Below are 27,204 nucleotides of genomic sequence, written 5' to 3'. Positions count from 1 at the left end.
CAAAAATGTCTGAATTTTGGATTTAGCTCCATAATTTCAGTAGAGTTCAGTAATTGGTTTCTGGATTGGTAATATGACTTTACCATTGGATGAGCATAAATATACAAAAAACCAGGCTCATTTTTCTTTTTCAGAGCTTAGAAAATGTGACAAATTTCAGATGCTGAACCAACATTAGATTTCATAGTATAAAACTAACATAGCATAATGGATATAAAGCTTATACTTCAAACCACTAATTTCCCCTAATTAAATCTAAATATATATGACATATTGAAATATCACTCAAACATCTCCTACCTGAACTTTGGTTTTAATCATCCCTGAAAGAGAATGCCTATTCCGACTGTCCCTTCAGTGATACTCAGTTTCAATTGCTCTGGAGGTTGACTGCCTAACTTTTAGAGTTCTCAAATACTCTTTGTAATCCATATTAGTCTCATGGTGGCCAAGTTGTCTTCATTTAAGTTGGATGATACATCAGTTAACCTAAGTTATTCTATTGTAATAATCCCTAAATCAAAATTACTTACAGGAAGGTTTCTTTCTCTTCATGTTAATTGTCAATTGCAGTCATCTTCAACTTTGTTCCATTATTCTGGGACCCAGGTGAAGGGGCATCACCTCTTTGGGACATGCCATTCTTGTCATACAAGGAAGAGAGAGATGTTAGAACTAAGTAATGACTATTAAAGTTCCTGCTCAATGTGGCACTCATCACTTCCCTTCATATTTCATTGAACAAATTAAGGCAAAAGGCCAAGCCTGCCATTCAACAAGGTGAGGAGGTAAAGTCCTCCCATTGGAAGGGACATAAATATTTGGGAACAGTAATTTGATTTACCACAGAGGTTATTTTTATTCTCAAGAAGGTATCCTTTTGATTGACTTTTGGAATATTTATAAAATCATTTTTTTTAGTTTTTTACTAATCATACAAGCAAGACTTTCTTATCTTTGAGATGGGGTTTAGTCCAATTTAATATTTTCTATTATACTACCAAAAATAAGAATTAAAATTACTTTGAAAAATTAATATCTAGAGAACTCATGCATATAATTGTGATCTAAGTATAACCAATATTAACATTATAAACTGAACTAATTGAAATCTTTACCATATCACTCCAAATGAAGGAAAATAACTGATTACCACCCCACTCCTGTTCCAGCCATCAGGAGACCCACAAAAATAATTTCATGTAGTTAATATTTTGGATGAGACCGTTCAAGTAGTCTCTTCAAATGTGATGAAAATCTATTTTTGTGTGACATTACAAGGAAGAGAGATTTAATTTACATAGGTGGCAAATAATAGATTTTTAGATTTAATTATATATGACATGTACATTTTCTTTTTAATCTAGCAATTCTTCTTTCTGTAGTACTTTTTAACAGTTATTTGTAAATAGTTGGTATCTTGGGCACTGAGCCCAGCTTTGCTTAATCTTACTGTCTTTGCAGCAGTCTATTTCTATTTTAAGATACTTTGGTAATTATTGGTTTGTTTTCTAAAAATGGAGTAAATGATCTCATTTTGGGGAGCTAACTTCTTAAATGATTAGATGGTTTAAAACAACTCTGGCTTTTCGATAACAGATGTGACAACAAAATCACACTGCACAACAAAATTTATTCACTCATGGAATAATAATAATATTATTATTTATAGCTAGCACTTATAAAATGCTACTGGTATTGTTCTAAGTGGTTTACATATATTGATTCATCTAGTCCTCACAACCCTGTGAGATAAGATATTAATATTATCCCCATTGCATAGATGAAGGATCTATAATACCTACTTTAATACAGATCTAAATTCAGCTTTGGAATAATAAGTCATGGTTGACAGGATTTATCAGCAAGACTAGGAAGTTGGCCAGTTAAAGCAGGAAACCAACAGAAGAAAGGGAAGTAGTAGCAGAAGCTGTTTAGAGGTTTCCTGAATCCTACTCTATTCTCTTAATAGAAGAATTTCAAACAATTTAGTAAATTCTTTTAAGCTGTTAAGCAAATTATTTTCTACTTAGCTTTAGGTCAAAATAATAACCTTTTAGTTCTTGTGAAAGGCAAACTCTGGAACTTATACATAGGTTACATTATGATCTTGAAACAGTTTTTTTTAATCTTCAAAGGAACTCAGGAACTCAGGAATTGTTCTTCTAGTTAGAACAGAAACAAAGTGCATAAATTCCAATTTTCCTTTGGATGGTTCATTACCTTCTCAATGGCTATGGGACCACAACCTATTGTGGGATGACTGCACTTAATATAGTAGCAAAGAGGAAGTCTATGAGTAGCTCTGACAATCTAGCCACCTGTTAATCTGGAGACACATTTTCTATTTTTAAGATATGTTGGTGGACCATTGTATGTGTATAAAATGTTTTTATAGGGATAGATTTTGTTTTATATGATGATATAATGTAACAGGTAAACAATTAATGTAAATAGTAATTAACTCCAATTCATGGTTACCCAGTTGTCTTTGATTTAAAAACAACTGAAGATTAAAAACATTATATAACATAAAGAAATCAAATGAGAATATGAATTTTATTTATAGTAGTTTTAATTTGCTGTCTATAACTTTTTCATGGTTTTCACAAAGGGATTAAATTTCATCAGACTCTAAGTTCTTCTAAATGTTAGGAGTAACATATGCCCATTTTTATAAGCTCATCCCTGAAAGTAGAAACTCTAGAAAACAATCAATTACTAGGTTTGCTTTCCATATTTGTTAAGTATACTATAAAGTATTTAAACCTTTAAACATTAGAAAGAATATTCACTTGAAAATTAGAGAAACTAAGAGAAAAACCAGAAGGAAAATAATAACTGGATTTGTCAATAGCTTGGATGGGGTTGAGAGAAAGGAGACAGTCAAAACTGATAACCAGTTATACCTAAGAGATCATACAGTATTCAGGTTTATGCCATTGGTGAGTCAGACTGGAAAGGTTAGGCAGGGATGGTATTACCTTTCCTCCAAAAGTTGATGTTCCTTTTCCTGAATATATTATTATTTTGACTCTTCAAATTTTAGTGACAGGTAACATTAAGTAGTAATAAAAGCCCTATAAATAATTTGCAATTGTCTTAACTTTTTTTAAGGCAATTAAGTGATTTACACATGATAGCTTTTTCCAGGTTCTTCCGGTTAAACAGCAGACAGAAAAAATTTAAACATGGCAAGACTCTGACATGTCAAAGGTCACATAACCTTTAGGTACAGCCAGATTTCCTATTAATCTGGTAGTATATTTTAAGACCCATTAGATTACTAAATCCAGTGATCAGTTAATGATGTACCTGACATACATACTGTTTCTTAAAAACCATCCCATTAACTTTTGTGGATCTATGCATTTAAACGTAATTGTTTCAAGAAATCTTCTAAAACCCTTTTGTCATGTTGTGCAGTGCATAGGTAGTCTCGGAGAAAAACTCGAGTTTATCAGATCCTTGGCTCTTTTTCCACAGGTCCAAAAGGATAAATGGATAGAGTGACACTAAGCTGAAACCATTTAAAGGACCAGTATTCGGATGCACCTATTTTAAAATGATGAAGCAGCTTTTAAAATAGAAAAGTATCCAAAATTTTGCTTTCCAGCAAACTAGTGTTAAGGGAATCACTGCGGTCCAAAAATATTTTTGAGATATCAGTGTACACTAAAACAATAATTTTTAAAAAGGAAAGCCGTCGTATTCTGGAATTTCTCCCTCTCTTCACCCTAGCCAGATCTCCAACCATCCAAATGGCTAAGTCGCATAGCTGAAAGGATTTTGCTCATTTTTTCCAAAACACTTCACATCTGGGTAGTGGCCAACCATGGAAAGTTTCAAGTCAATGTAACATTTGGGAGGGAGATGAAGCTCGTCTGGGGCTGCCTGCTCTGGACCGCGGCCACCAGAGGTGTCGCCTCACGCCCTTACCGGATAGCCAGGGCCAACTGCAAGCTTGGACCAGCCGACCTCCGACGGCCCAGCCCGACGCCAGCTCCGGCCAACCCGGCCGACTGCTGGCCACTCGGCGGCAGGGGCTCTTGCCCGTCAATCTCCCCAACGGGTTCGAGGCCCCAGAGTCCAGGAGCCAATCCATTTCGTAAATGTCGAGACCCCTGAGTCCCCAGTTCTTAACTAGCGCAGCCTCGCGGTTGGCAAAGCAACAGGGAAGGGACTAAGCTAGAGCCCGGCCTGGCTCCCACGCCTCACACGTCAGTTTGGCTCCCCTCCCCACCCGCCTGCCCGCCACTCCCCCGCCCGACTTTTCGCGAACCCGGCGCGGAGAGAAATTTGACTGCTCCAGTCACCAATTAGGAGAGAGGTCGAGGATATGAGCCAATCGGAGTGGGGAAAAGGGGTAGGACGCCAGCGTCCTCCCGCCCCCGAGAGGGTGAGCGCGGAATGTCTCCGGCCCTCCCCTGCGCCTCAGCCTCAGTGCGGAGTCCTCGGCGGCGTGAGGAGAAGCGGTAGCCGGTAGCCTCGGTGGCGCAGCAGAAGCTGCGGGAACCGGTCCCGAAACCACACCCACGTCGCTGCTCCTGTCCTCTTTTGCCCTCTCGGCGTCCCACCGGAGACCGCGTTCCCGGAGGAGAGCGGCCGCCCACGCCCCGAGCATCCTCCCCTGTCGAGCGGGCGCTGACAGACCCAGCGGCATGATGCGACTGCGAGGCTCGGCGATGCTGCGGGACCTGCTCCTGCGGCCTCCCGCCGCCACCTGCGCGGCTCTGAGGCGGGCACAGCCCCTCGCCACACAGTGCCGGCGTCCCCAAGGCGGGGGACAGGGGGCCGCGGGCCCAGCGGCCGCCGCGCGACTCTACCCGTGGTGGGGCGGGGGCGGCCGGCCGGCGGGGCCCCTCGCGCGGGCACTGTCTAGCTCCCCCTCGGAGATCCTGCAGGAGCTGGGCAAGGGGGGCCCGCAGCAGCAGCAGCAGCAGCAGCAGCAGCAGCAGCAACAACATCCCGGGGCGTCGCCGCCCGCGGCCCCATCGGCTCCCGGCCCCAAGGACGGCTCCGGGGAGACTGACGCGTTCGGCAACAGTGAGGGCAAGGAGCTGGTGGCCTCAGGCGAAAAGTGAGTGTCTCCGCTAGGCGGAGGAGGCCTCCCCCTGCGTGGGGCCCGAGCGCGGGCCCGGGCCTGTGGTGGGGCGGGATGGGAGCGGAGGTTCGAGAAAGAGAAAGAAAGAGATGCCGGGCGGCCTGCGCAGTCTGCGCCATGTGATTAGGTCCGGCCCCGCCCGCGCCTTCGCTGCCGGCGCCCCTCCGTAGGCCCCCACTTCCCTTCCCCGCCCCCGGCGCGGGCCGCCCGGGAGGAGCCGCGGAGGGGCCGGAGGGGCCGGCCTGGTCCCCCGCCCGGGAACCGCGGCCGCCTGCTCCGCGCCGCGTGCTCCGCTCCGCGGCTGCAGCACCTGGCCGCCTGCCCAGCTCTCCGTGGGTGATGCCACACGAACATCTCCACCGAGTGACATTCAGGAGTCGGGTGTGGAGCATACCCTGTGCCTTCCCGACTCCTGACTCGTCGCTTTTCAGCCTCGGGTTTCCTTTGTAAGCCAGCCCTCCTTCGATCTCTGCCACCATCTCTTTAGAAACCTAGCGTGGCAGAATATTCTCAGTATTTCTGGAGTGGCTCTTTCAGGCGTGGTGTGGAGCCATCCGGGGCACCGGAAATAATGTTTTCGAAACGAGATTAGGAGGAAAAGAGTCATGTGGCCGAGATGGGGCACGCAGTACGAGACTACCTGTTTGCAGCGGGGACCAGCTTTGGCCTGTCTGATGTCTTTCATGAGATGGGCGAATTTAAAAAAAAAATAAAAATCAAAATGGCCAAGGTGAAACGTGACTGGTAAAACACTATGAAAAATCCGAGTTATGTAGTTTTTGTGACTTAAATAGTGATAGAATGTTAAGTCATCTATGCCACACAGTTTTGACTTAAAACGAAATTGTTTTTTCTTACACAATATGTGAAGCAGTTTCTTAGATATTTTGTGTAATATAAATGGACCCAAACTTGGTTTTCCCAGTGTGGGTAAAAATATATCTGTATGCTTTCTTTATACTTTACTCCTTTGCTGACATTGTACTGACATTACGCGACCTCTTTTGCCTCCCCGTGGCTTATGTTACTGTCTCCAGCCTCATATCACCTTAAGTCAAACTGAAAGTGTCGTTTGATTTTTATATTTTCAATCTCAGGCCTGCTTAACATTTCCTGTAATTGAAGTTGGCACCTTCCTAAAACATTCCAAGCTGAAGTTTTCCCAGACTGAAAAATGTTACTTAAAAAAAAAAAACATACTTGGTGATGGGCAAAACTTGTGGTATTCTGTGATAATGGTTTTGTGCCACAAAGTAGACTTAGGACCATAGGCAGGTCATTTAACATCTTTAGTTAGATGATTTAAATCCCTTCAGGGTCCAAAAAGCTAGACTTCTGTTAAATTTCTACCTCTCTCATGTTTTTTAGGGACTAGCATGTGTGTGCTTAATCTCATCTGGTACTCTCTTGTACCTTATCATCTGGCTTACCAGGCCTGGAACTAATTTAAATACCTGAGCCCAGAGTTACAGAATTGCAAAATGCAATTGCTAGCGTTTAAAAGTTGTCCTTATAGGCTATAGGATGGGAGCAGCTTTCTGTTGAAAATGTCTTGCAGTCTGTGTCTCTTCAGTGGCTTTAGTGTCCCTCTTTTTTTCCTTTTTGTCAGATAGGAAATTGAGCTCAGAAGTTTCTAGCTTCTTTGCCTTCAGAATAAGAAATTATCTCTTAGCCTTAACTTTGAAACACTTTGGCTAATACTTACTGACAATGACACATAAAAATTGTCCTGTATCCTAACTTTGAAACACTTTGGCTAATACTTACTGACAATGACACATAAAAATTGTCCTGTATCCTAACCACCAAAGAAAACCAGTCTAGAGAGGGAATCCTTCAAGAATATTTGCTCAGATGCCCCGGGAGTTTGAATGACCAATAAGATAATCTTGTTTACCTTAGTTCAAAGGAGTTTATTTTTCTGCCACCAAAGTTTGGAGTAATAGCTAGACTGGCTCAGGAGCAATCCAAGTATATGATAATCTTGAGAACTTTCAATCAAGGATTTAAAGAGTGAACCCCAGCTACCTCCATTCCACATACAAAATTGAAGAGCACTGGCCTCAGGATTGCCAAAAAATTTTTAAATCATACTAAAGTTTCGATTTCCTGAATGATCTGGTTTCCAAATGTAGCTTTCCTCCTTTGACTCCTTCCATTTTGCCTTTATGTGATAAACATTTCTCTCATTCTGGGAGGTAAGCTTCCAGTTGATCCTGTTATCCCTTTGTAATGCTTAGCTTCCAAAGCATAGTTCATCCCTCAGTCAGCAAGCCATCTGGAATGCCAGCACTCCGGACTCTGCCAGGTTTTATGGGGGATTATTAAAAGAAATAACCATGTGAAAATTAAATGAGTTGACATTTTGTAAAAGGCTTAGGACAATATTTGATATGTATTAAATACTACATAACTTTATTAAATAAGAAAATTGCTTCATTTATTGTAAAACATGACAAGGACATTGGCCTTTGAATTTTAGGCTTGCACATGAGAAATTTCTTTTGGTTTCTTAGTTTCCAAAAAAAATTTGAGAAATTATTGTACTTTTTATATGAAACTAATTTGCACTGTTTATCTTTTTGGCCTGTTTACCAGTAAGCTCAGAGTGAATTTAATAACCATAGCAATTTTATTAATTAGCAGGGCTGAGGTATTTCCTTTTCTACTTTACTTGGTCTGACTATATTTTATTAACCTTACTATATTATTTTCTGGAAAGAGGTGGGATATAAGCACATTAACCTATTTATTTCCATAGTCAAATTCTTTGAACCAGTGTCATCCTAGGCTAAGCCATCTCCTTCAGCCAACTTCAGTCTGGTCTAGATTCCTGATTTAGCTTAAGCTTTTACTACTGTCTTAAATATCTGATAGAAAATGTAATGATCTTTGCCCAGTTTTGACTGTAGTGCACTTAATTTTTGTTGCTATCATTTCATCATTTTGAAAACCACTTGGCTTGGCTCTCTTCGTTTTTTAAATTGTTCTCTTTGCTTTCCTGGCTCCTTTTTGGATTTGCTCATTGAGTAAACCCTGAGGCTAAAGCGTTTGCTTCTTTCCCACTTGTCTGCCTTCTCAAGAGCATATGCCTTCTCTCAGCTTTGACTTTCATGGTAATATTTCATCTCTCATCCACACTCTTTTCTCACATTTATCTCTACATATTTGATGACCCAAATTTAAAATCTGTGCCCCCATATTCATTCTTCTGTCCCATTTCAATCTATTTTGCATACTGTTCTGAGATTAATTATAGAGTTTTAATTTCAAACTACCACTCTCCTTCCAGAATATCAATACAGGCTGGGAGTGAGCATTATATCAAAATCACAGACCGTGCTGCAGCATTCAGTATTCTTGATCAACTTTAATGCCAAATGCTTGCCCAGCATGGACATTTTATCACACTGTTCTCCATCAAGCTTCATTTCTGTAAAGCTCAGAAGTGGGTATCCTGTCTTAATGAAGAGTCCCTGAAAAAGGCTAGCAGGTGGGGATGAGGGACATTTTTGTTAACCTTTTGTTTGGACATTTTATTGTTTAATTAGAAAGGAAAAAGATATAACAGAGAAGGACTAGGCTGGGAAAATATCAGCACGTGTATGTTCTTTAATAAGCAGGTAATTCTTATAGGGTACAATATTGACAATACAGGAAACAGTATTCCATTAAAACAAGGAGATCATTTTTCCCCTATCAGATCGGCAGATGTTAAGTTAAATCAAGCAATGTAGAGGGTGAGGGGAATAGGAACTCTTACATTACTAGTGGAAGTATAAATTAGTTCAGCTATTTTGGAGGGTGGTTTGGTAGTATTTGTCAAAAACTTCATACCCGTGTTGCAGTTAGTAATTGAATGTTTGCTCATCAGCATGAAGTCATGGCATTTAAAAATATATTTTAAATTAAATGTGCATAGTTAAAAATATATTAAGGGGCACTTGGGTGGCTCAGTTGGTAAGTGTCTGTCTTCCAGCTCAGGTCATGATCTCAGGGTCCTGGGATCAAGGCTCTCCTCCCCACCCCGACTCATGAATGCGACTTCTCTCTCAGAATAAATAAAATCTTAAAAATAATAATAATAAATAAATTTATATATATATGTATAAAGTGAAAGAGCAAACAAATATTTTCAACTAGCTTCAGATTGTGTAACTTATATTTTGGTAGTTAATATTTATTAAATGGAAAGTGAGGGGCAAAGAATCATTGAATCATAATGCTGTAAGAATTAACTCTCAAAGTAAGATTAAATGCCTATGCATTTCAGCAAACACTGAATTGGGCCTCTACAACAGTATTGATAATGAAGTTGAGACAGTATTTGGCAGATATAGATCATTTTAAAGTGAAAGAACCTCTCTGAAATAGGTGACAAATTCTGTCATCCTTTAATAATGCATTTGCTTTTAATTTGTAAAAGTGAACATATTTACAATTCACTTAAAATCAAGATTGAAAGTGTATTTAATTGGGGGATTTCAGTGAACCCCTCTGATTTTATTTGTGATTTTCTCTGTTAAAAATGTTTTTCTAGATTACAGTTATCAGTGAGTTTCAGTTATTCTTTTAATGGCCAGTTGTAACATACACCATAACGTTATTTGCTGTCTGATATTTATATTAAACCACATGCATCTATTTAGTCATGGATATATTAATTTTTAGATGAAGTTCACTGAAAGAGCATGAATTAGATCTTGAACTTTAGTTTCTTTGAGTCTTAGCTTCTTTTCAGGCTTTACTGTTTACAGAGAAGTCTGCCTACTCAAAATCAACTAACTCAGGAAATGACTACCAAATTGAATTCAATTTTTTTTTATGAGGCAGTAGGTAGGGAAAAGTAATGGGTAGGAGGGACCCTGTTTTAGTCTGAAAAAGCTAAGTGTCATCTTGAAGAGAACTTTGTTGAAAACATTTGTGAGTTTGAGTTTTAAAAGATTATTTGAAATAAGTAAAAAAGATACACTACTTCCTTGTGATTATGAAGTGAAAAATTATGGCTGTAGAAACTAAAAGTCTGATTGTAGGTTTTGCATTCTTTGAGGAGCTCAGTCTTTAAATGCTGTATAAATCAAGGAGTTGTCTGCCTTTTCACCTTTTAAGTCATTTGCTAGTAAGAGGAATGCTTAAGAAAGCTGAGTGAACAGATATATTTGTAAAAATAGTTACTAATTGCTGATATCTCTAAGTGAGATCTTTTAGGTAGACACTTACTATGATTTTATCCTGGGATCTACTCAGGTATAAAATTTTGGGGGGAGCGCCTGGGTGGCTCAGTCGGTTGAGCGTCTGCCTTCGGCTCTGGTTGTTATCCCAGAGTCCTGGGATCGAGCCCCGCCTCGGGCTCCCTGCTCAGTGGGGAGTCTGCTTCTCCCTCTACCTCTCCCCCTGCTTGTGCTCTCTCTCTCTCTCTCTCTGTCAAATAAATAAATAAAATCTTAAAAAAAATAAAATAAAAATTTTTTGGTTATGAGACACAGTGCATATGACTAATTATTGTACTTGGTGATTTTTCTGGCTACCTACAATGTAGTACGAGCGTGTTAATGTGTCATTTTGGCTTCCTTTGGGAAGTGTTCTCTGGTTGGTATGTAACATTGCTTACTGATTCCTAAAGAAACATTTATAGTGAAATCACTAATTTTAAAACATGGAACTATTTACATTGTATAATGGAGAATAAGTTGATAACTTTCAGGATTTGCGTATATATTTTTGCCTTCTAATTTCCATTACAGACCTCTAAAGTTTTTTTTTTTTTTTTTGAGATTTATTTTATTATAGAGAGGGGGAGGGGAAGAGAGAATCTCAAGCAGATTCTGCACTGAGTGTGGATCCTGATGAGGGCTCCATGCGGGGCTCAATCTAATGACCCTGACATCACGACCTGAGTGAAAACCAAGAGCCAAAATACTTCACCAAGTGCGCACCATGGTGCCCCTAAAAAAGATTTATTTCTTTGAGAGAGAAAGAGAACAACCTGGGGGGAGGGACAGGGAGCCCACTGTGGGGCTCGATCCCAGGACCCAGAAATCATGACCTGAGCTGAAGGCAGATGCTCAACCTACTGAGCCACTCAGATGCCCCTAAAAATATTTTTTTAAAAAAAGATTTTATTTATTTATTTGAGAGAGCACAAGCAGGGGGTGGGGCAGAGGGAGAGGGAGAAGCAGACTCCCCACTGAGCAGGGAGCCCAATGCAGGCCTCTATCCCAGGACTCTGGGATCCTGACCTGAGCTGAAGGCAGATGGTTAACCAACTGAGCCACCCAGGCGCCCCTAAAAAAGATTTTTAAATTGTTATCTTCATGAGGGTATTCTGAGTGACATAGGCACTTAAGATTCTTGGTGGGAGTTCTTAAGAGTGCAAACTTTTTAAGAGCAGTTTTTAAACTGTATGAAACTTTAAATATGTTCATACATTTTTAGGAATCTAGGCTGAGTTGTAGAAAGATGTATTCACTAATATTTTTGACAGTATTATGCATACTAGAGAAGAATGGAGAAAAACTTGTGTTCAGCGTTAGTGGAATGGTTAAGTAAATGATGATACATACATCCCTATGAGAGTCTCTTATTCAGTCATTTAAAATGTATACAATTACTTTTGGGGGTATAAGAAAATGGTAAGCCAGAAGTTAGAATACAGAATTTTCTCTGCAGTATTATCTTAAGTGATCCTTAAGCTTTAAAAAAAAAAAAGCTTAGAAAAAGTATCTGAGGAAAATAAACTGAAATGGTATTAGCAGTGGTAGTTCGTGAGAAGGGGCATGTTTTTCCTGCCTCTTTAGAGTTATTAAGATTGCTCATTATGAGTACAGTTGACCCTTGAATAATGTAGAGGTTAGGGGTGCCAGCCTCCCCTCACAGTCAAAAATCCCCTGATTTCTCCAGAACTTAACCACTAATAGCCTACTGTGGACTGGAAGCCTTACCAGGAACATAAACAGTCAATTAATACATATTTTATTATGTTTTATGTATTATATGTTATATTCTTATAATAAAGTAAGCAAGAGAAAAGACTTATTAAAATCATAAGGAAAAGAAAATACATTTATAGTACTGTACTGTATTTAAAAAATCCACATATAAGTGGACCCACATAGTTAAAACCCATGTTGTTCAAGGGTCAACTGTATATATAACTTCTGTAATTAGAAGAACCACATCTGTTAAATTTTAAAGTTGTAAATCTCTACTTTGCTGTCTTAGTCAGCTAACCTAATATCCTGTTTCTGGTACATATAACAGGAAGTACCTACATTACATTAAAAAGTTAAGAAAAAAGATCATGAGTGGATTTGTACAGCTCTTACTTATCAGCATTATCCAACTGATTCACTATTCGCAAACATCAAGCTTTTTTATTTCTAAACTATCCTTGGCCTAAGTCTCCTTAGAAAATGTTGCATATGTTTTGCTACAGTAAAAAGTTATAATGAGTAGAGTTTAACATTTCTTGTTCCAACTTAGGTTTTACCATAAGGGAGGTAGCATGGCTGTAGTGATACTCTCAGGCAAGTGTTGGCAAACTTTTTCTCTGAAGGACCAAATAGTACATATTTTTGGCTTTGCATGCTATCTAGTCTGTGTTAATACTATTCAAATTAGCTGTTATAAGCAAAGCTGTCATGAACAGTAGGTAAATGAATAGGCATGGCTATCTTGCAATAAAACTATGTACAAAAACAGGGGCACTGCTATAGTTTGCTGTTGGTGGCCCCAGCACTAAACTGTATTTAGTTGTGTAATGTGTTCTCTCATATTCTGATTGGTTCTACTTTGAATGAGTTTGTTCCTTTGTGGATTTTTGTATCTTGTGTCAGCTGCTGCATCTTGTTCCTGTTCTTTCTGTCTCCACTTTGGCTATCTTCTCTTACTCTCACCTTCCATACCTAATTCGCTTTAGCTTTTAAAAAATTTTTTCCAGTAAAATGCATATAACATAAAATTTTTTTATCTCAACCATTTTTAAGTTTACATCTCTCTCTTTTTTAAAAGCATTCAGAGAATTAGGCTTTTGTATAAAATGTGTGGATATAGATCGTGTGTGTGTGTATGTGTATTTATATCTCCTGAGTAAGTTTATAGTCTTTAGTATAGGAATTTAGGAGGACATCTATTTTAGCATCTTAAAAACAGAATTAGAATTGGAAGTGACTTTAAAAACATCTAATTCTGCCTCATTTTATATATTTTATAAGTTGGCCACATATACTAAATGGCCTAACTAAATGACTAAAGTTCATACAATATTAGGACTTACTTTGTTTTTTCATCCACTGTTAGAGTAATAAAATACTGTACCAAATTGATTACTTTCTTAGGTACAGGATTGGAGGAGACCTTAAAAACCCATCTCCCGGGGCGCCTGGGTGGCTCAGTCAGTTAAACATCTGCCTTCGGCTCAGGTCATTATCCCAGAGTTCTGGGATCCCTGTTCGGCGTGGAGTCTGCTTCATCTCGCTGTCCCCCCCCCCAAAAAGAAAAAAAAAAAAAAAAAAAAAAACTTAAAAAAAAATCTCCCCGGCTGATGTTTTTTCCTCTTCTATTATACTCCCTGAAAATTGTTACTTATCTCTGGTTGAATACTTCCTTGACTGGAGTTCATTCCCTTAGAATATAGCACCTTCCATTTCAGAGCTGAAGTCTGCCTTACATTAACCTCTACTTACATATTTTAGTTATTTCAAAGACATCATTTCTAGAATGGTAGTAAAGTGATTAAAATAACAATTCACATAATATCTGTGTTTTTACAACTAGTGATTTATTAAAGGATACTTGACTGAAGGAATAGGTGGTTGGAAGGACTAATAGAGTTGGACATCAGGGACTTGATCTGCCCAGGTCCTTGTCCTCCCCTCAGAGACCAGGAGACTGCCCCCTGCAAAAAAAAAAAGAAAAAAAAATTAAGGAAGTTAATACACCAGTCTTGAAGGTTTATAGTTTAGAGAAGTCAGGTAATATGAAATGTTACTTAACAAAAATAGGACAATATAGTTGGTTTCAATTTTTTTTCTTCTCATTTTGCAGTTCTTCGTAAAGGCTTGCTTTTCATTTTCCTCCTTTCATTTGATACTAGAGTTTTTTAATTAATGAAATTTTGAACTGATGAGGGAGAGTTTGCAGTATTGCTCCTGATTACAAATTATACTTACTTGATTTCTCCCACCCATCAAGGCAAAATTGAATACTTACTTTGTACTTCCTAATACTTTTCTTACACTTCTGTCATAGTACTTGCCATGTTGCTGTAGTCTTGGCTCTCCTAGATGGCATCCTTATTTTATTCATCTTTGTATTTCCAATGCTTAGCACATAATAGGCTGTATAAGAGATGTACAAAACTTAGTGATGCAACCCAGTGCAGGCTAAAAAGAGTATAGAAAATCTTGTTGGGGAAAGTCGTCTAAAACAATTGAAATGATCACTGATGCCTTAAAGGGTTAGGAAAAGGAAGGTCATAAACAGAAGGCTTATATAGATAAAAAAATTAAAGGCACAATAGCAGGATTTATTTACAGGTTGGTGAGTCTAATTAATTAAAAATGGTAAGTTTAAGAATAGATAGTACAAAGCCAAATGTAGAGAACTGAATACCAAACTGAGAAGCTGAAATAGTCCTTTGGTATTGGGTAACTGATTTGATTGATCAATAAACAAAGACAGTACCTCTTTGCATGTTGCAGAAATTGGCCCTGAATTTAAACTCCACATGTAAATTTTGGGGAGGTAGTCTCCTCATTTATTGTTTAATTTATATAGATCTCTCTCAACCCTGAAAATTAGGTATTTTCACAGCTCATAGGTAGAAACAGGCCCCTAATTCATATATCTTATGCTCTCAATGGTGTTCCTTGTAAACACCCAGTGAACGCTCACCTTCATTGCTTTGGTCGTTCTATTTTCTTTGCTGGAAAATCCCTTTCTGTTGCCATGTTTTCAACTCCTACCCCATCTTTCAAGTCCAGCTGAAATTCTGTGTCTTCTAAAAAAGCTTTACCTTATTAGTCCACAGTGAAGTAATTTTTCAGAGTGGATGCCATAATCTCATTCTTGTAATTCCTCATTATGTGCGTCGTCTATTTTCAATTTAGACTGTAAGTAACAACTAACATAAAGCTGTACATGTCATAGATGCCAGTTAAATACATGGTATTTTTCTTTTTCATTTTCTTAAAGAATGATTTTTATGTTCTAAGCAAGTATTTTGTAAGGGTAAAGTAGAGGAAGGAATGGATAAATGAAGGCACAAAATGATGGTGAAAGGCTCTTAAGGGCAGAGATTAGAAAGGAAGTGAGGGGAAATGGAAGGAATAAAAAGGTATGTAACAAGGATTTTTTCTTTGGATATACTGATCTTCTATGTATATCATTTTATTTTATTTTTTTAAGATTTTCTTTATTTGACAGAGAGACAGCGAAAGAGGGAACACAAGCAGGGGGAGTGGGAGAGGGAGAAGCAGGCTTCCCGCCAAGTAGGGAGCCCGAAGTGGGGCTCCATCCCAGGACCCTGGGATCATGACCTGAGCCGAAGGCAGACGCTTAATGACTGAGCCACCCAGGCACCCCTGTATATCTTATTTTAGTTGCTGAATGTCATAACTATTTTATATTTTTCCCTAGGGAATCTGGATGGCTCACTCAAGTTTATCAATAGTTGCTAATGTAATGATTTGAAAGTCTCCTATAATCTATTTTTTTGCCATTAAAACTTAAATACTCCTGAAGGATTTTTTTAGTTACTATATGCTTAAAACTATAGTTTTTAGCTTTTGAATCTTAATAGCAAAATACATTACTGTGAAGTGTTGCCACAAAGCCATATTAAATTTGGAGAGAGAAAAGGGGGTAATATCAAGAAAAATCTTTGGAGTAATTGCTTCCTCTTGAAAGTTTGGGGAGAATCTTGTCATTTATTTGTTTATGAGAGTTGAAGCTAACTCATTCTCAGATCAGAGTCTGAGCTTTTAAATGCTGAGTTAGGTAGTACATTCTTTTTTATCAATTTTGACCTATTTATTTTGTGAGCACATTTTTTAGAGATGACTTAAATCTCTCTTCTATGGATAAAAATTAGTCTCATCCAAAAGCAAGTAAATATTTACCTTTTTTTTTGCTAGCTGTGACAATAACATGGTCATTTAAATTTTTGTGCTCTGTACCATAAGCTAAAGAAGTGTATATTTTATGTTATTTACTTAGCTTTTAGGCAAAAGCAAATACCATTTACTGGTGTGGTAAATATATAGAAAGCTTATTCGGCAGTTTTTTAGTGACAAACTACCACTATCTGAAGTTTATTTGGCAAACCATTTTCTGTAAATAATTGGTCTGTTACTTTCCACTGCTGTTTTGATGGCTAGTTCAATTTTTCTTTAAATATTAAGTCTTCAGTATTGTTGAATTCTGTTAATGGTTTGGATCAGGGTAAGGCCTAGAAAAATTATACCTTATGAAAATTAATAACTAGCTAGTAAGTTTGAGAGCCAGTATACTGTAGTGGTGAATAATTTGGGCTCTGGATTTGGAGAAATGGGTTCTAAATACATTTCTGCCACTGCAGTTTTGGGAAGCTTCTTGACCTATCTGAACTCCTGTTTCATTATATATATAGAAATTCATATTTCCAGGATATGTCATTAAATTATGGTAGTCCTATTTGTTAGTTTTTAAAAACTTTGGCATGAAATTGATACATTTTAAGGTTGACTTTAAAATCTAAAAGTTGATGTAACGGTTTTGAAAGCAAGTTTAAATGATACTAATACCAACATTAACGTTTCTTTTAGGAGAAATTTTATATGTGCACGTATAACTGTTCATGTTCTGTGAACCAACTCTGTATTCTGTTGTCTTTTAAGATAGAAATATATGGGCCACTAATAATAGGGAAGTAATTATATTAGGAAATAATTAAGTACATATGGTCTTACTGAAGTATGGAACTATTAAGTAATCTTTGGGTAATCCAGGAAATATTTAGATACCTAGAAAACTCTTTTTAACAGTATAAAAACAATTTTAAACAGACTTGAGTTCTGTGACAGTTTATTTTACAAAAGAAATGTATACAGTTTTCCCATGAAACTTGCCATTATACTATGGCTAGTCCAGAATTGTTCTTGATTAAGTTCTAAAATTAAGAAAATGAGTATTCCATCCTTCCTTTTTCTTTACTTTTCTCTTTTGCTTTCTTGAAATACAGATAAAGTCTTTTCCAGAGTATTTTATACACCCCCCACACACATGTATGTACTTCTTCCTCCCGTTTTAATAGGTGGGGAGATCTGTTTTACCTTGGATCTGTAATCCTTGTAACATCACTGTAATATAGTCATTGATGTTCAGAATATTGAAATGTGTTATAGTTTCAGAGCTAAAAATAAAAGACATAATAAGTTCATTATAGTTTGTTTACTTGAAAGCTTTTCAGTGGCTAGGATAGGAAAAAATTCCTTTTTTGTTTAAATGGTTAATTATAGCATCTTATACTAGTTAATTAGTTAATTAAGATTTTAATGTTTTTTTATGGTAAAAAATTTTATTCTAACAGCTTCTTTGTGATTTGTGGCATTTGGTCTATATATGTAAGCCTAGAGCACTTTAGAAATATTAACTGCAGTTACCATCAGTTGAGTACTTAACTCTCTGCCAGTCATCATTCTAAATGTATTGAATGTTTCCAATCAACTGATCTTCACAACAAAGAGCCCAGTGAGGTAGGCACTATTATCTCCTCTCAGATGAGGAAACTGAACCGTGGAAAGGTTCTTTAGCTTATCCAAGATGACTCAGCTAGTAAGTATTATAGCTAGGATTCAAAACTGGTACACTAATCTTTATTGTCCGGTATGTAATTGCTGTCTGCCCCAGATTTTACAATCAGGTTAACTATTTTAATATATATATTTAATATATAAATATAGTCATCATATTAAAAAAAAACAACAAAGTATTGACTCTTACCTGAGCATTTGCTGAGCTCTATAATTAGTACTTGGTGTTGTATTAGGCTGTAGAAGAGGGTATCACCGTAATAGATGACTAGGTATTAGTACCACTAGAAATGGTAATCAAGATTTTAAAACCTGGGATTAAAAAAATATATTCATTAATAAGTCATTTTCTACTTTTTCGGTGTGATTTTAGTAATAACTGCTTTGATTTTGGTAAATTAGCATTTATCATGACAGTAATCTTGATGAGTAGATCAGCTCAGCTGTAGTCTGATTCAATGATTATTTAATAATGGATATACCTAAAGTCCATTAGAATGTTTCACAAGGATTAATTTTGTTTTCTTTTTTCCTCTTTAGTAAAATAAAACAGGGTCTGTTACCTAGCTTGGAAGATTTGCTGTTCTATACAATTGCAGAAGGACAAGAGAAAATACCTGTTCATAAATTTATTACAGTAAGTTTTTATATTTTTCTATCTTAGTTTTTAAAAATCAGTAATCTTGAATCAATAATACAGTAATATTGAAATGTAGTCTTAAAGGTCATCTGACACTGTTTCTGTTATTATGTTTTCAAATTTTCATCATGCTCATTTCAAGGTAATCAGTGAAAGAAAATGAAAGAAACAATGAGAAACTTATCCAGAAAGTGGGTAATAGTGATACTAAAATGCCCATATACATATTCAGGTCCTGGGTAGAAGTTTTTATATACAGAAATAAAAACTTGTAGTTGGAATAAGCATATACATTATTTGCACTATGTATTTACAAACTCTTATTTTTTTAAAAACAGGCACTCAAATCTACAGGATTGCGAACGTCTGATCCCAGGTTGAAAGAGTGTATGGATATGTTAAGATTAACTCTTCAAACAACATCAGATGGTGTCATGCTAGACAAAGATCTTTTTAAAAAGTAAAAATTTCTGCCAAACCTTTAATGGTGATTTGCTATGCTATATGGTGATTTTTCTTTTAAAAAAAAATTGCATCTTTGAAGGCCAGTGCTTCCTGTGTAACTGAAAAAAAGGGGGGATTTATAAACATCAATTGTTTGAAGAACGTGGTGCATATAAAGTTCTATAACACACAGGGGCTAAGAGTAGACTTTCTTTGAAACCGCTCTAAGGAAATGTAGGCATGGATGTTTCCAATTTACAGTATCTTGAAATTGCAATGTGTTTGAATAGAGCACACTCTGTCTTGTCACAGCTTAAATTGATCTCCAGTTCACCTGCATGTCTTACAGGGTTTTTCCATATGGTCTCTGTTTCTTTCCTACAGGGTGATTTAGATGACATCATAAAATGAGAAGGCTTCAGACAGCATGTATTCCTTAGATTTACATATCTCCAGTGTCTGCTTCTCTCTTCAGACATATTAATACATAGGCTTTTGACTACTTTTATTTCCCTCAGTATTTAAAAACTGAAGACACTTTAGAGATTAATGCCTTGATTTGGTTGAATGAGCATGCTTATTTTGATTTTCCTATATTTGCCTATTTGTTTAGTATTTATCTTCATTAATGTGTTCCTACTTGTCTGATTTCTTAATGGTGTAAAAGATAGCATGTTTATAATGGATCCCAAAGAGGTAAATGGTATTTTAAACTACTAAGAGTTATGTAAAAACCAGTATAAAACTGTAAACACTACTGTAACACATTGACTTTTTCTAGACCATAGGGTAAGTTGAGATAGATTCAAAGAATTCTAGCATCTCCCTTGAAAATTTATTTTTATGTATATATGTATTTTTATTTTTTCTTTTATTTTCTTTTGGGGACTGGATGATTTGTCCTAGGTAACTCCCGGGAATATCCTAAGTATTAAGTCATTTGAAGGTATAAGTGTTTAACTGAGGTCCTTCAGAGTTTCCTGGCATGCTGTGAAGCGCTGCTGACAGTTTTAGATTCTTGTCTTTTTATCACAAGGTTCTTGATTCTGTTAACTCAGATGTTAGAATTGGTGTTAGGAATTTTGAATCCTCAAAATATGTTTCTTTGTGGAAGGGAGGAAATAATTTCTTGTTAGCTGTGCCTTTGCAATAAGGATTATTTTTAGTATTCATGAGCTGTCTGAGCAAAGTACTCTTGATTATGGTGCCTTCTGAAGAGTTATTTTGGTGTATCTGAGAATGAAGTTGTCAAAGAGATGGTAGGTAGATATGTTGATAATAGGTATGAGGAATTGCTTTGGAATTTTAAATGAAAGTAGTATTTTATACCTTTTTAGTCTGTTTAAAATTTTTTTGTGCTTTATAAACATGTTGCTTTGTTTAAATATGAAATTAAAAGTAACTTAAATATACTGATTATGAAGCCAGGAAACATAATCATACAATTTTCTGCTTATAATTATATAAAATAATAGCAATTACCGTATTTTAAACACTAATCCAGTTTTTTAAAAAAGTTGATGATTGTAATATAGGCAGTTCCCAACTTGACAAATGCTTAGTGTTTTGTATAAACAGGCAGTGGAAAAGTCTCCATCTATACGCATAATGATTTCTCTTTTCATCTCTAGAATGAAGTAATTCAAAACCTTTGACTATTAACCTTTTGGGGTCACCTAGAAAGGTGATTGCTCCAGAGAATTTTTTAAAAATAAGAAGTTTTCTAGTTTAGTGTTGCCTTAAATAAACTATCTCCTCTCCATGCAGGTGGGAAGGAGATGTTACAGTGGAATTCATTTTCTCCGAGAAATAATTTATAAAGGTGGATAGATTTGGTTGAAGTCAGTGTGTTGATAATTTTACGTAAAAAACATTGTTGGTTAATATATTTAGCCTTTGAGGGTAATCTGAGAAACAACTATTATATATGATTTGTTTTTTAAGGGAAAGTGTGTTCTAAGCATACTCTTCGGAGCATAATCTATTTGAAAGTTGGAGACTGCCTGTACCCATCTAGATAATTAATTGTTTTTAATGCCGATAATCCTTTAACGGATAGAAGTAGAAAATTATGTTGAAAATGAATGCCTTATTTATGCATTTTTAACCATACAGATATTAGAGCTATTTTTATGTGTGATCATAATTTTTTGGTCTTCTCTGTTTTGGAGGAAAATGAATGGTAGTCTTTGCATTTGTATATTGATTTTTTTAAAATTCATATCCATTATATTATCTTACTGATGAAAAATTGTGAGATACTTTCTAAAACGTGCATTATAGTTGTTAATCATAAACATTTAAGAAGAAGGATTATTATTCCCAGTTTACAGATGAGGAAACTAAACAAAGCACGAGAAAGATATGACTTGCTGAAAAATATGAGCCCTTCCTTCTCAGAATTCATTTTTATATAGGACTTCTAATTTTCTAGTTCCTTTCATGACATCTGTATTCAGATAACTCCCAATGAAAACATTTGCTACCTGTAATTTTCATCAGTTTGCAGTAGACACTTTTTTGTAAGTAAGCAATCTTGGTAAGATTGCTTGTGTTGGCCACAGTAATTCACCAGTGAAGTCAGTTACCACAACTTTACCAGCACCTTCTAGTAGAGGAGAAAACAACAAACCAGTTTCACTGACTGTACAGTTTGTTAATTATAAAGCTTCCTTTTAAAAGTGCTGATTAATTTTAAATAGTTAAATAGTAGTAGGTAATAATTTAAGTTTGGCAGTCCTCATATTTTTTCATGTATAACTTTTTGAAAAACTAGGATTTAGGTTTGATACAGATACAGTGATTTAAGATCAGGAATTGTCTTAACTTTTTCCTGCTGAGAAATGTTTTCTTTAGTATAAATTTCTTTACAACTCTCATATGTGCAAATTGAATTGTTATTTAAAACGTTAAACATTAAATCAGTGGCATGCTTAATAATTTTTAGATAACAAACCATGAGAAAATAATTTATCAAAGTTTATTGAAGTAAATATCTGTTATCTCTGAGATGTCAGTTATTTCTGTGTCTGTTGGTTAATAATGGAAATTAGGACTGTAATTTTTCATGTTGTAGTTGGGGCACATCTTTATCATTGGAAATAACCTGTATTAATTTAAATTAATATTTTAATTTTATACTGACCAAATGAGTATATTCTCTGAATTTTTAATTAATAGTTAAAAGTGAGATCTGACTTAATTTTAATTCAGTGTTTCATTTAGAACAATTTTAATTAAAATACTGAGATATAAAAACTAAAAAAGAAATACTGAGTGTTTAGTTCTTCATTTCTCTATAGTTAATGCAAGTTATTTACTTATAGGTACAGTTTTCTTACCTATAAAGTAAGGAAATCATCTTTCTCAAAATTTTTATGGTTGAACAGATGAATAGTATTTGAAACTTACTTTTTATTAAAAAAAAAAATGCCAGTTTGGATTTTTTTTTTTCTTCCCAAAGAAGCTAATATAGTACCACATCATTTACCTGTGAGGAATCCAGTTACATAACTTCCCATAGTTAGTGGCTTGACTTTCTCTTACTGAGTTATTGAGACTCTTAAGAAGATGAGCTTAGAAGATCGTTCGCTGTAACCTATTTAAAAAGCTCTTCTTTAAGGTTACATTAATATATTGATTTTCTGGCTTAAGTCCTTTTTAGAACAAAGCAGAATATTGGTTCAAATCATTAGATTTCATGCTCTCCCATCCACGTGGTTTACCATTATCTTTTTAAATAGTTTTTAACAATGAGACCTTTTTCTATAATGTATTACATATCTTATAGTGAATAGAATAATATGATTTCATATTTTTGGTGATTCATATAATATAAAGTTAATTATTTTATAAATAATTTTATTTAAAACTATACATTATTGTTACAGGCATTTTAATAAGTATTTTATTCTAATCTGACTAAATAAAGTTGATTTTATCTCTGTTAGCTTGGAAATACAGATTTTTCAAACTAATTTAGCGAAAATATGTTAAAATATAAAGTTTAGTTTTTTTGTGAAATACTACTAATAGTTATATAGGAACTAAGGGATATGTCTGAAGTTACTTAATGGATCGATAAACAGGATCTCAGCTATGACATACTAAAATCCAATTTTTGTTAACCAAATGTCATGCTGACATATATTCTTAACCCTGGTGGGCTTAAGAAACTTGTCTTTAGATGCTCTTGATATTTAACCTGGTAGAATGCTCTGCTATTTTATCTTTGACACAATTTTTAGGCAATCTCATTTATTTCTTTAACTTGTTCGACAGCTTACAAGAAACTGCATGAAAGACTGCTTGAAGGAAAGAAAATAATACAGAAAGTATAATTTATAGATTTTAGTTTATTGTATAAAATGATGAATTTCTCTGTTGTTTAAATATTCTCCTAATTAATATTGTTATTACCAAGTACTAATATTTGAAAGGCACCCAGTAAATTAATTTTTTTCTCACATTCCACAGATGTGTTCAGAGCAACATTGTTTTGTTGACACAAGCCTTTAGAAGAAAGTTTGTCATTCCTGACTTTATGTCTTTTACCTCTCACATTGATGAGTTATTTGAAAGTGCTAAAAAGCAGTCTGGAGGAAAGGTAACATTTTTGATGTGAATGTTTTACTAAACCAGTCACTTGATTCAGCTCAAGTTGAGGTATAGAAATTCAAGTTGTGGAGTTTTCTTGTGCTTTGCTAGTTAAGAAATTTAAGCTAAGTGAAGCTACTGGATTAAATGCTTTTAAACTGTTTTAAATATTCAATTTTGTTATTTGGGCTGCAAAGAAATATTAAGTTTAAGAATTCTTTTTTATTTTCAGTTGATGGAAATGGCTTTTAACTCATTAAAAAAACAGTAACTTTATTAAGAATTTCTGTAAATGTGATATCCTCGAACATTAAATTTTAAAAATTCTCTAAATAAAATAACAAGGGCTATTTTATTTTTTCTCTGTATTGAAAGTTTTTAGAAATGAAACCGTGCTACCATGACTTTGATTAAAGAAGTTCTATTTCTTTACCTTTTTTTTATTTTATTATGTTAATCACCATTCATTACATCATTAGTTTTTGATGTAGTGTTCCATGATTCATTGTTTGTGTATAACACCCAGGGCTCCATGCAGTACGTGCCCTCCTTAATACTCATCACCAGGCTAACCCATCCCCCCACCCCCTTCCCCTCTAGAACCCTCAGTTTGTTTCTCAGAGTCCATAGTCTCTCATGGTTCGTCTCCCCCATCGATTTCCCCCCTTTCATTTCTCCCTTCCTACTATCTTCTTTTTTTTTTTTAACATATAATATATTATTTGTTTCAGGGGTACAGGTCTGTGATTCAACAGTCTTACACAGTTCACAGCGCTCACCATAGCACATACCCTCCCCAGTGTAAAACTCAAGTCTTAATTCCTCTTTTAGACTGCTTTTCTAGGAATTGAGAATGCATTGGAAAACATCGGGATGAGGGAGACAGAAAAGTCAATTAGATCTTACCTGTAATCCTCAAGTGTCTTCTGCCCTTAGTTTTTATGAATATTATAAAAAATAGACCACAAAACCATTGAGAGCTATAAAATAACTCTTCATTAGTGGAAGCTAACTTAAGATAAATTTTTTGATAGAAGAAATATTATTTACTTGTATTCTGTTAATTTTTTCCCAATATTTTGTATAGGTTGCAGATTATATTCCTCAGCTAGCCAAGTTCAGTCCTGATTTGTGGGGTGTGTCTGTGTGTACAGTAGATGGACAGAGGTGAGTTTATTTAATATTCATGAAAACCAACTGTAAGCTTTCAATTTTACATAACAGCATGAGGTAGAGAGGAGCATTTTCTGTGATGGAAATTAGCCATAACATGATAGGAATTCAAGAAGGAAAATAAGTTTAGATTTTAATTTCATTTTTAAAAACTCAACTGAAGTAGTCTTACACTAAATTTTATGAGGCATTTCATCTCATTCACAAATAACAAGTCTTGTTATTTGAGTATTTATTTTTCAAGTACCACAATTACGGCTTTTCTTAGGAGAAGCAAACTTGTCAAAACATGAAATTATTCACTAATGAACTGACCACTAATCAAATTGGCTCCCATTTCTTAGTTTAACATTAACAGCCTCTCATTGTCTTTGTTGCTTATGCTCCTGTATGAGCAGTGTGATAGTTAAGACAGTACAGTATGATAATAGTCTTTACATCTGTCATTTGCAAAGTGAAAAGTCATTTGCAAACTCACAGGATCTCATAAGTCCATGAAAGTGATCTTTGGGAAGTGCTCAAGCTATAGGCAGAGCCATTGACAAATGACGTTCGAGCAGAATTATAAAAAGGATAATGATGTGAAGGCACTTCAAAGAGAATGATTTGGTTTTAAAAACAATAAATTATGTGAGGCCCTTGAAAAATTGATAAAGTTCTGGAATATTGTTTCAAGAATGACTTTTTATTATGCTGTGAGCCAGATATAAGGATTTATTAATCATGTTATAATTTGGTTTTGTCAAGTCAGAAAAATTATGCCAAAAAAGAAAAACCAATTTTTTAATTTTTTTATTCATTTGAAGGCTTAGCTCAGAGTTTATAATCTTTGTGTTCCTTTTGTTTTTTACTAAAGTATTTCTTTTTAAATTTAAAATGTAACTTACATAAAGTACGGTGTACAACTCCTAAGTGTATACAGCTTTATGAATTTATACCAGTGATTAATTTTATCCTAAATTTTGTTAAAACTACAAGTCATTTAGCCTCATAATTTTCAGTCTTAAATACCTTCTTTCTAAGTGATCTTTTTATTTTTACCAATAATCTTCCTCAAGTATTTACAGTAAAAAGACATATGGTTTAGCCCATTCATTCTTAAGGTATCTGAGGCCCAGAATTCATCTAATACTGGCAGAGGTAAAACAAATACCTGGGTCTCTTAACTTCTGGTTTGTTGTTCTCTCCATTATGACAAGCTTTTGTTCTCATCTGGGCCTGTAAAATGTACTAACCATTAATTGTGTGTTGAATTAAATGTTGGGTGCTATAAAAGGATACAGATACATGAGAAGACGTGGCTTTATTCTTATGAACCAAATTCTAGTACGGAGTGATAGCTCTGTTTTTATATTTGGAGGAAATGGTTTATCATGTAATAGAAATTTTTATATTTGGAGGAAATGATTATAATGCAAGGCTTGCACATAATTTTTCTCTTAAACATTCTCTGTTTGTGGAGATGATTCTTTTAGGTTAGTTGTCTCATCTAGAGAATTTTAAAAGTTGACTTTGGACTAAAACATATGTATTTTTAAATAAAGGTAATAAGACAGGCTCTTGTCAGGTTTTAGAATCATTGTCAAGTTGAAGGTATAGTCTGAATTAGAAATTATTCATAAACATGATAGGAAGAATATTATATATTTTTACTGTCTATACAAATGTATTATATTCCATAATATAGTTGGAAGTAAGGTGGCCGGCTCTCTTGTTTCCTTGCCCTTTGATGTCTCCTCTAAGCCCATTTTGCCCAGGGGTGGTTGTTAATAGTACCCAGTTGCACTATGAATGAGTTTCACTCTGAATGAATGAGTGACTGCTCTGTGTTGGGGCATAGTTCAGGGCACCTGGGATACCGTTGAATAAAATAAAAATCTCTGCCCTTGTGAAGCTTACATTATGATAGGGTCAGTCACAGTTTTTCCATTTTTAAACCTATTTTGTAATTCATGTACATCCCAGTTTGGAAACATATAAAGCTTTCTTTTTGTTCTGTTGTTTAGATACATGGTAATAATGATGCCATTAATGCCAGCTCTAATACAGTTTATAAAACTGGGTGCTGTTTATTTTAATAGGGCTGGAATTGTGAGTAGATATGGTTCATAGGATAAGGAGTTCATAGTCAAGGTCTCAGAGAATGGTATTGAATCCCAAACTGAGCTCTGTTTAAAAACTAACCACCATGGTGTAGCCATGATTAAACCTATGAGTGAAAAAGTGGTGACTGATTTTTAAAAGGGCTAGTTCATTTTAATGCTTGAGTACAGGTAGGAGTAAGGAGGGCCATACCCTCTTGGCCTCAGAGGAAAATTTTCATATTATTTATTATCTAATTCTGAACCATATTATAACCTGCGTACTTTTAAGCTTTTGCCTTATTTGCAGTATTCTTCTTAAAATTTATATTTATTCTTTAATATCCAAGTAAACTTGTGGTTGAATTATGGGAA

The 27,204-nt window shown here is 35.5% G+C and overlaps 2 protein-coding genes across 7 annotated transcripts in view; one reads left to right on the top strand and one right to left on the bottom strand.

The window, feature by feature from the left end:
- STAT1 (signal transducer and activator of transcription 1) overlaps nucleotides 1-27,204 on the bottom strand; it is a 295,742-nt gene that overhangs the window by 167,932 nt on the left and 100,606 nt on the right. For 3 of the 4 annotated variants that reach the window (XR_012374852.1, XR_012374854.1, XR_012374856.1), the window contains exons 28-30: nucleotides 13,898-14,000; nucleotides 7,002-7,405; nucleotides 534-643 (exon numbers count right to left, since the gene is read on the bottom strand). The gene's annotated coding sequence lies outside the window, so the exon portion shown is untranslated. Of the gene's footprint in view, nucleotides 1-533; nucleotides 644-7,001; nucleotides 7,406-13,860; nucleotides 14,001-27,204 lie in introns of those variants that run through there. The other variant, XR_012374859.1, reaches the window with a different exon arrangement.
- The window catches only part of GLS (glutaminase), an 80,308-nt gene continuing 57,500 nt past the window's right edge, over nucleotides 4,397-27,204 (top strand). The window contains exons 1-5 of one of the 3 annotated variants that reach the window (XM_025848457.2): nucleotides 4,397-5,080; nucleotides 18,436-18,532; nucleotides 18,874-18,995; nucleotides 23,456-23,585; nucleotides 24,663-24,742. In XM_025848457.2, the coding sequence (XP_025704242.1) occupies nucleotides 4,662-5,080; nucleotides 18,436-18,532; nucleotides 18,874-18,995; nucleotides 23,456-23,585; nucleotides 24,663-24,742 (848 nt within the window). In that variant the 5' untranslated portion in view covers nucleotides 4,397-4,661. The remainder of the gene's footprint in view (nucleotides 5,081-18,435; nucleotides 18,533-18,873; nucleotides 18,996-23,455; nucleotides 23,586-24,662; nucleotides 24,743-27,204) is intronic. The other 2 variants (XM_025848478.2, XM_025848467.2) reach the window with 2 other exon arrangements.

Source organism: Callorhinus ursinus, unplaced genomic scaffold (assembly GCF_003265705.2).
Source record: "Callorhinus ursinus isolate GAN/ISIS: 27379988/994484 unplaced genomic scaffold, GSC_fseal_2.0 scaffold2, whole genome shotgun sequence".
NCBI lineage: Eukaryota > Metazoa > Chordata > Mammalia > Carnivora > Otariidae > Callorhinus > Callorhinus ursinus.
This window is presented reverse-complemented; position numbering and strand designations above follow the sequence as displayed.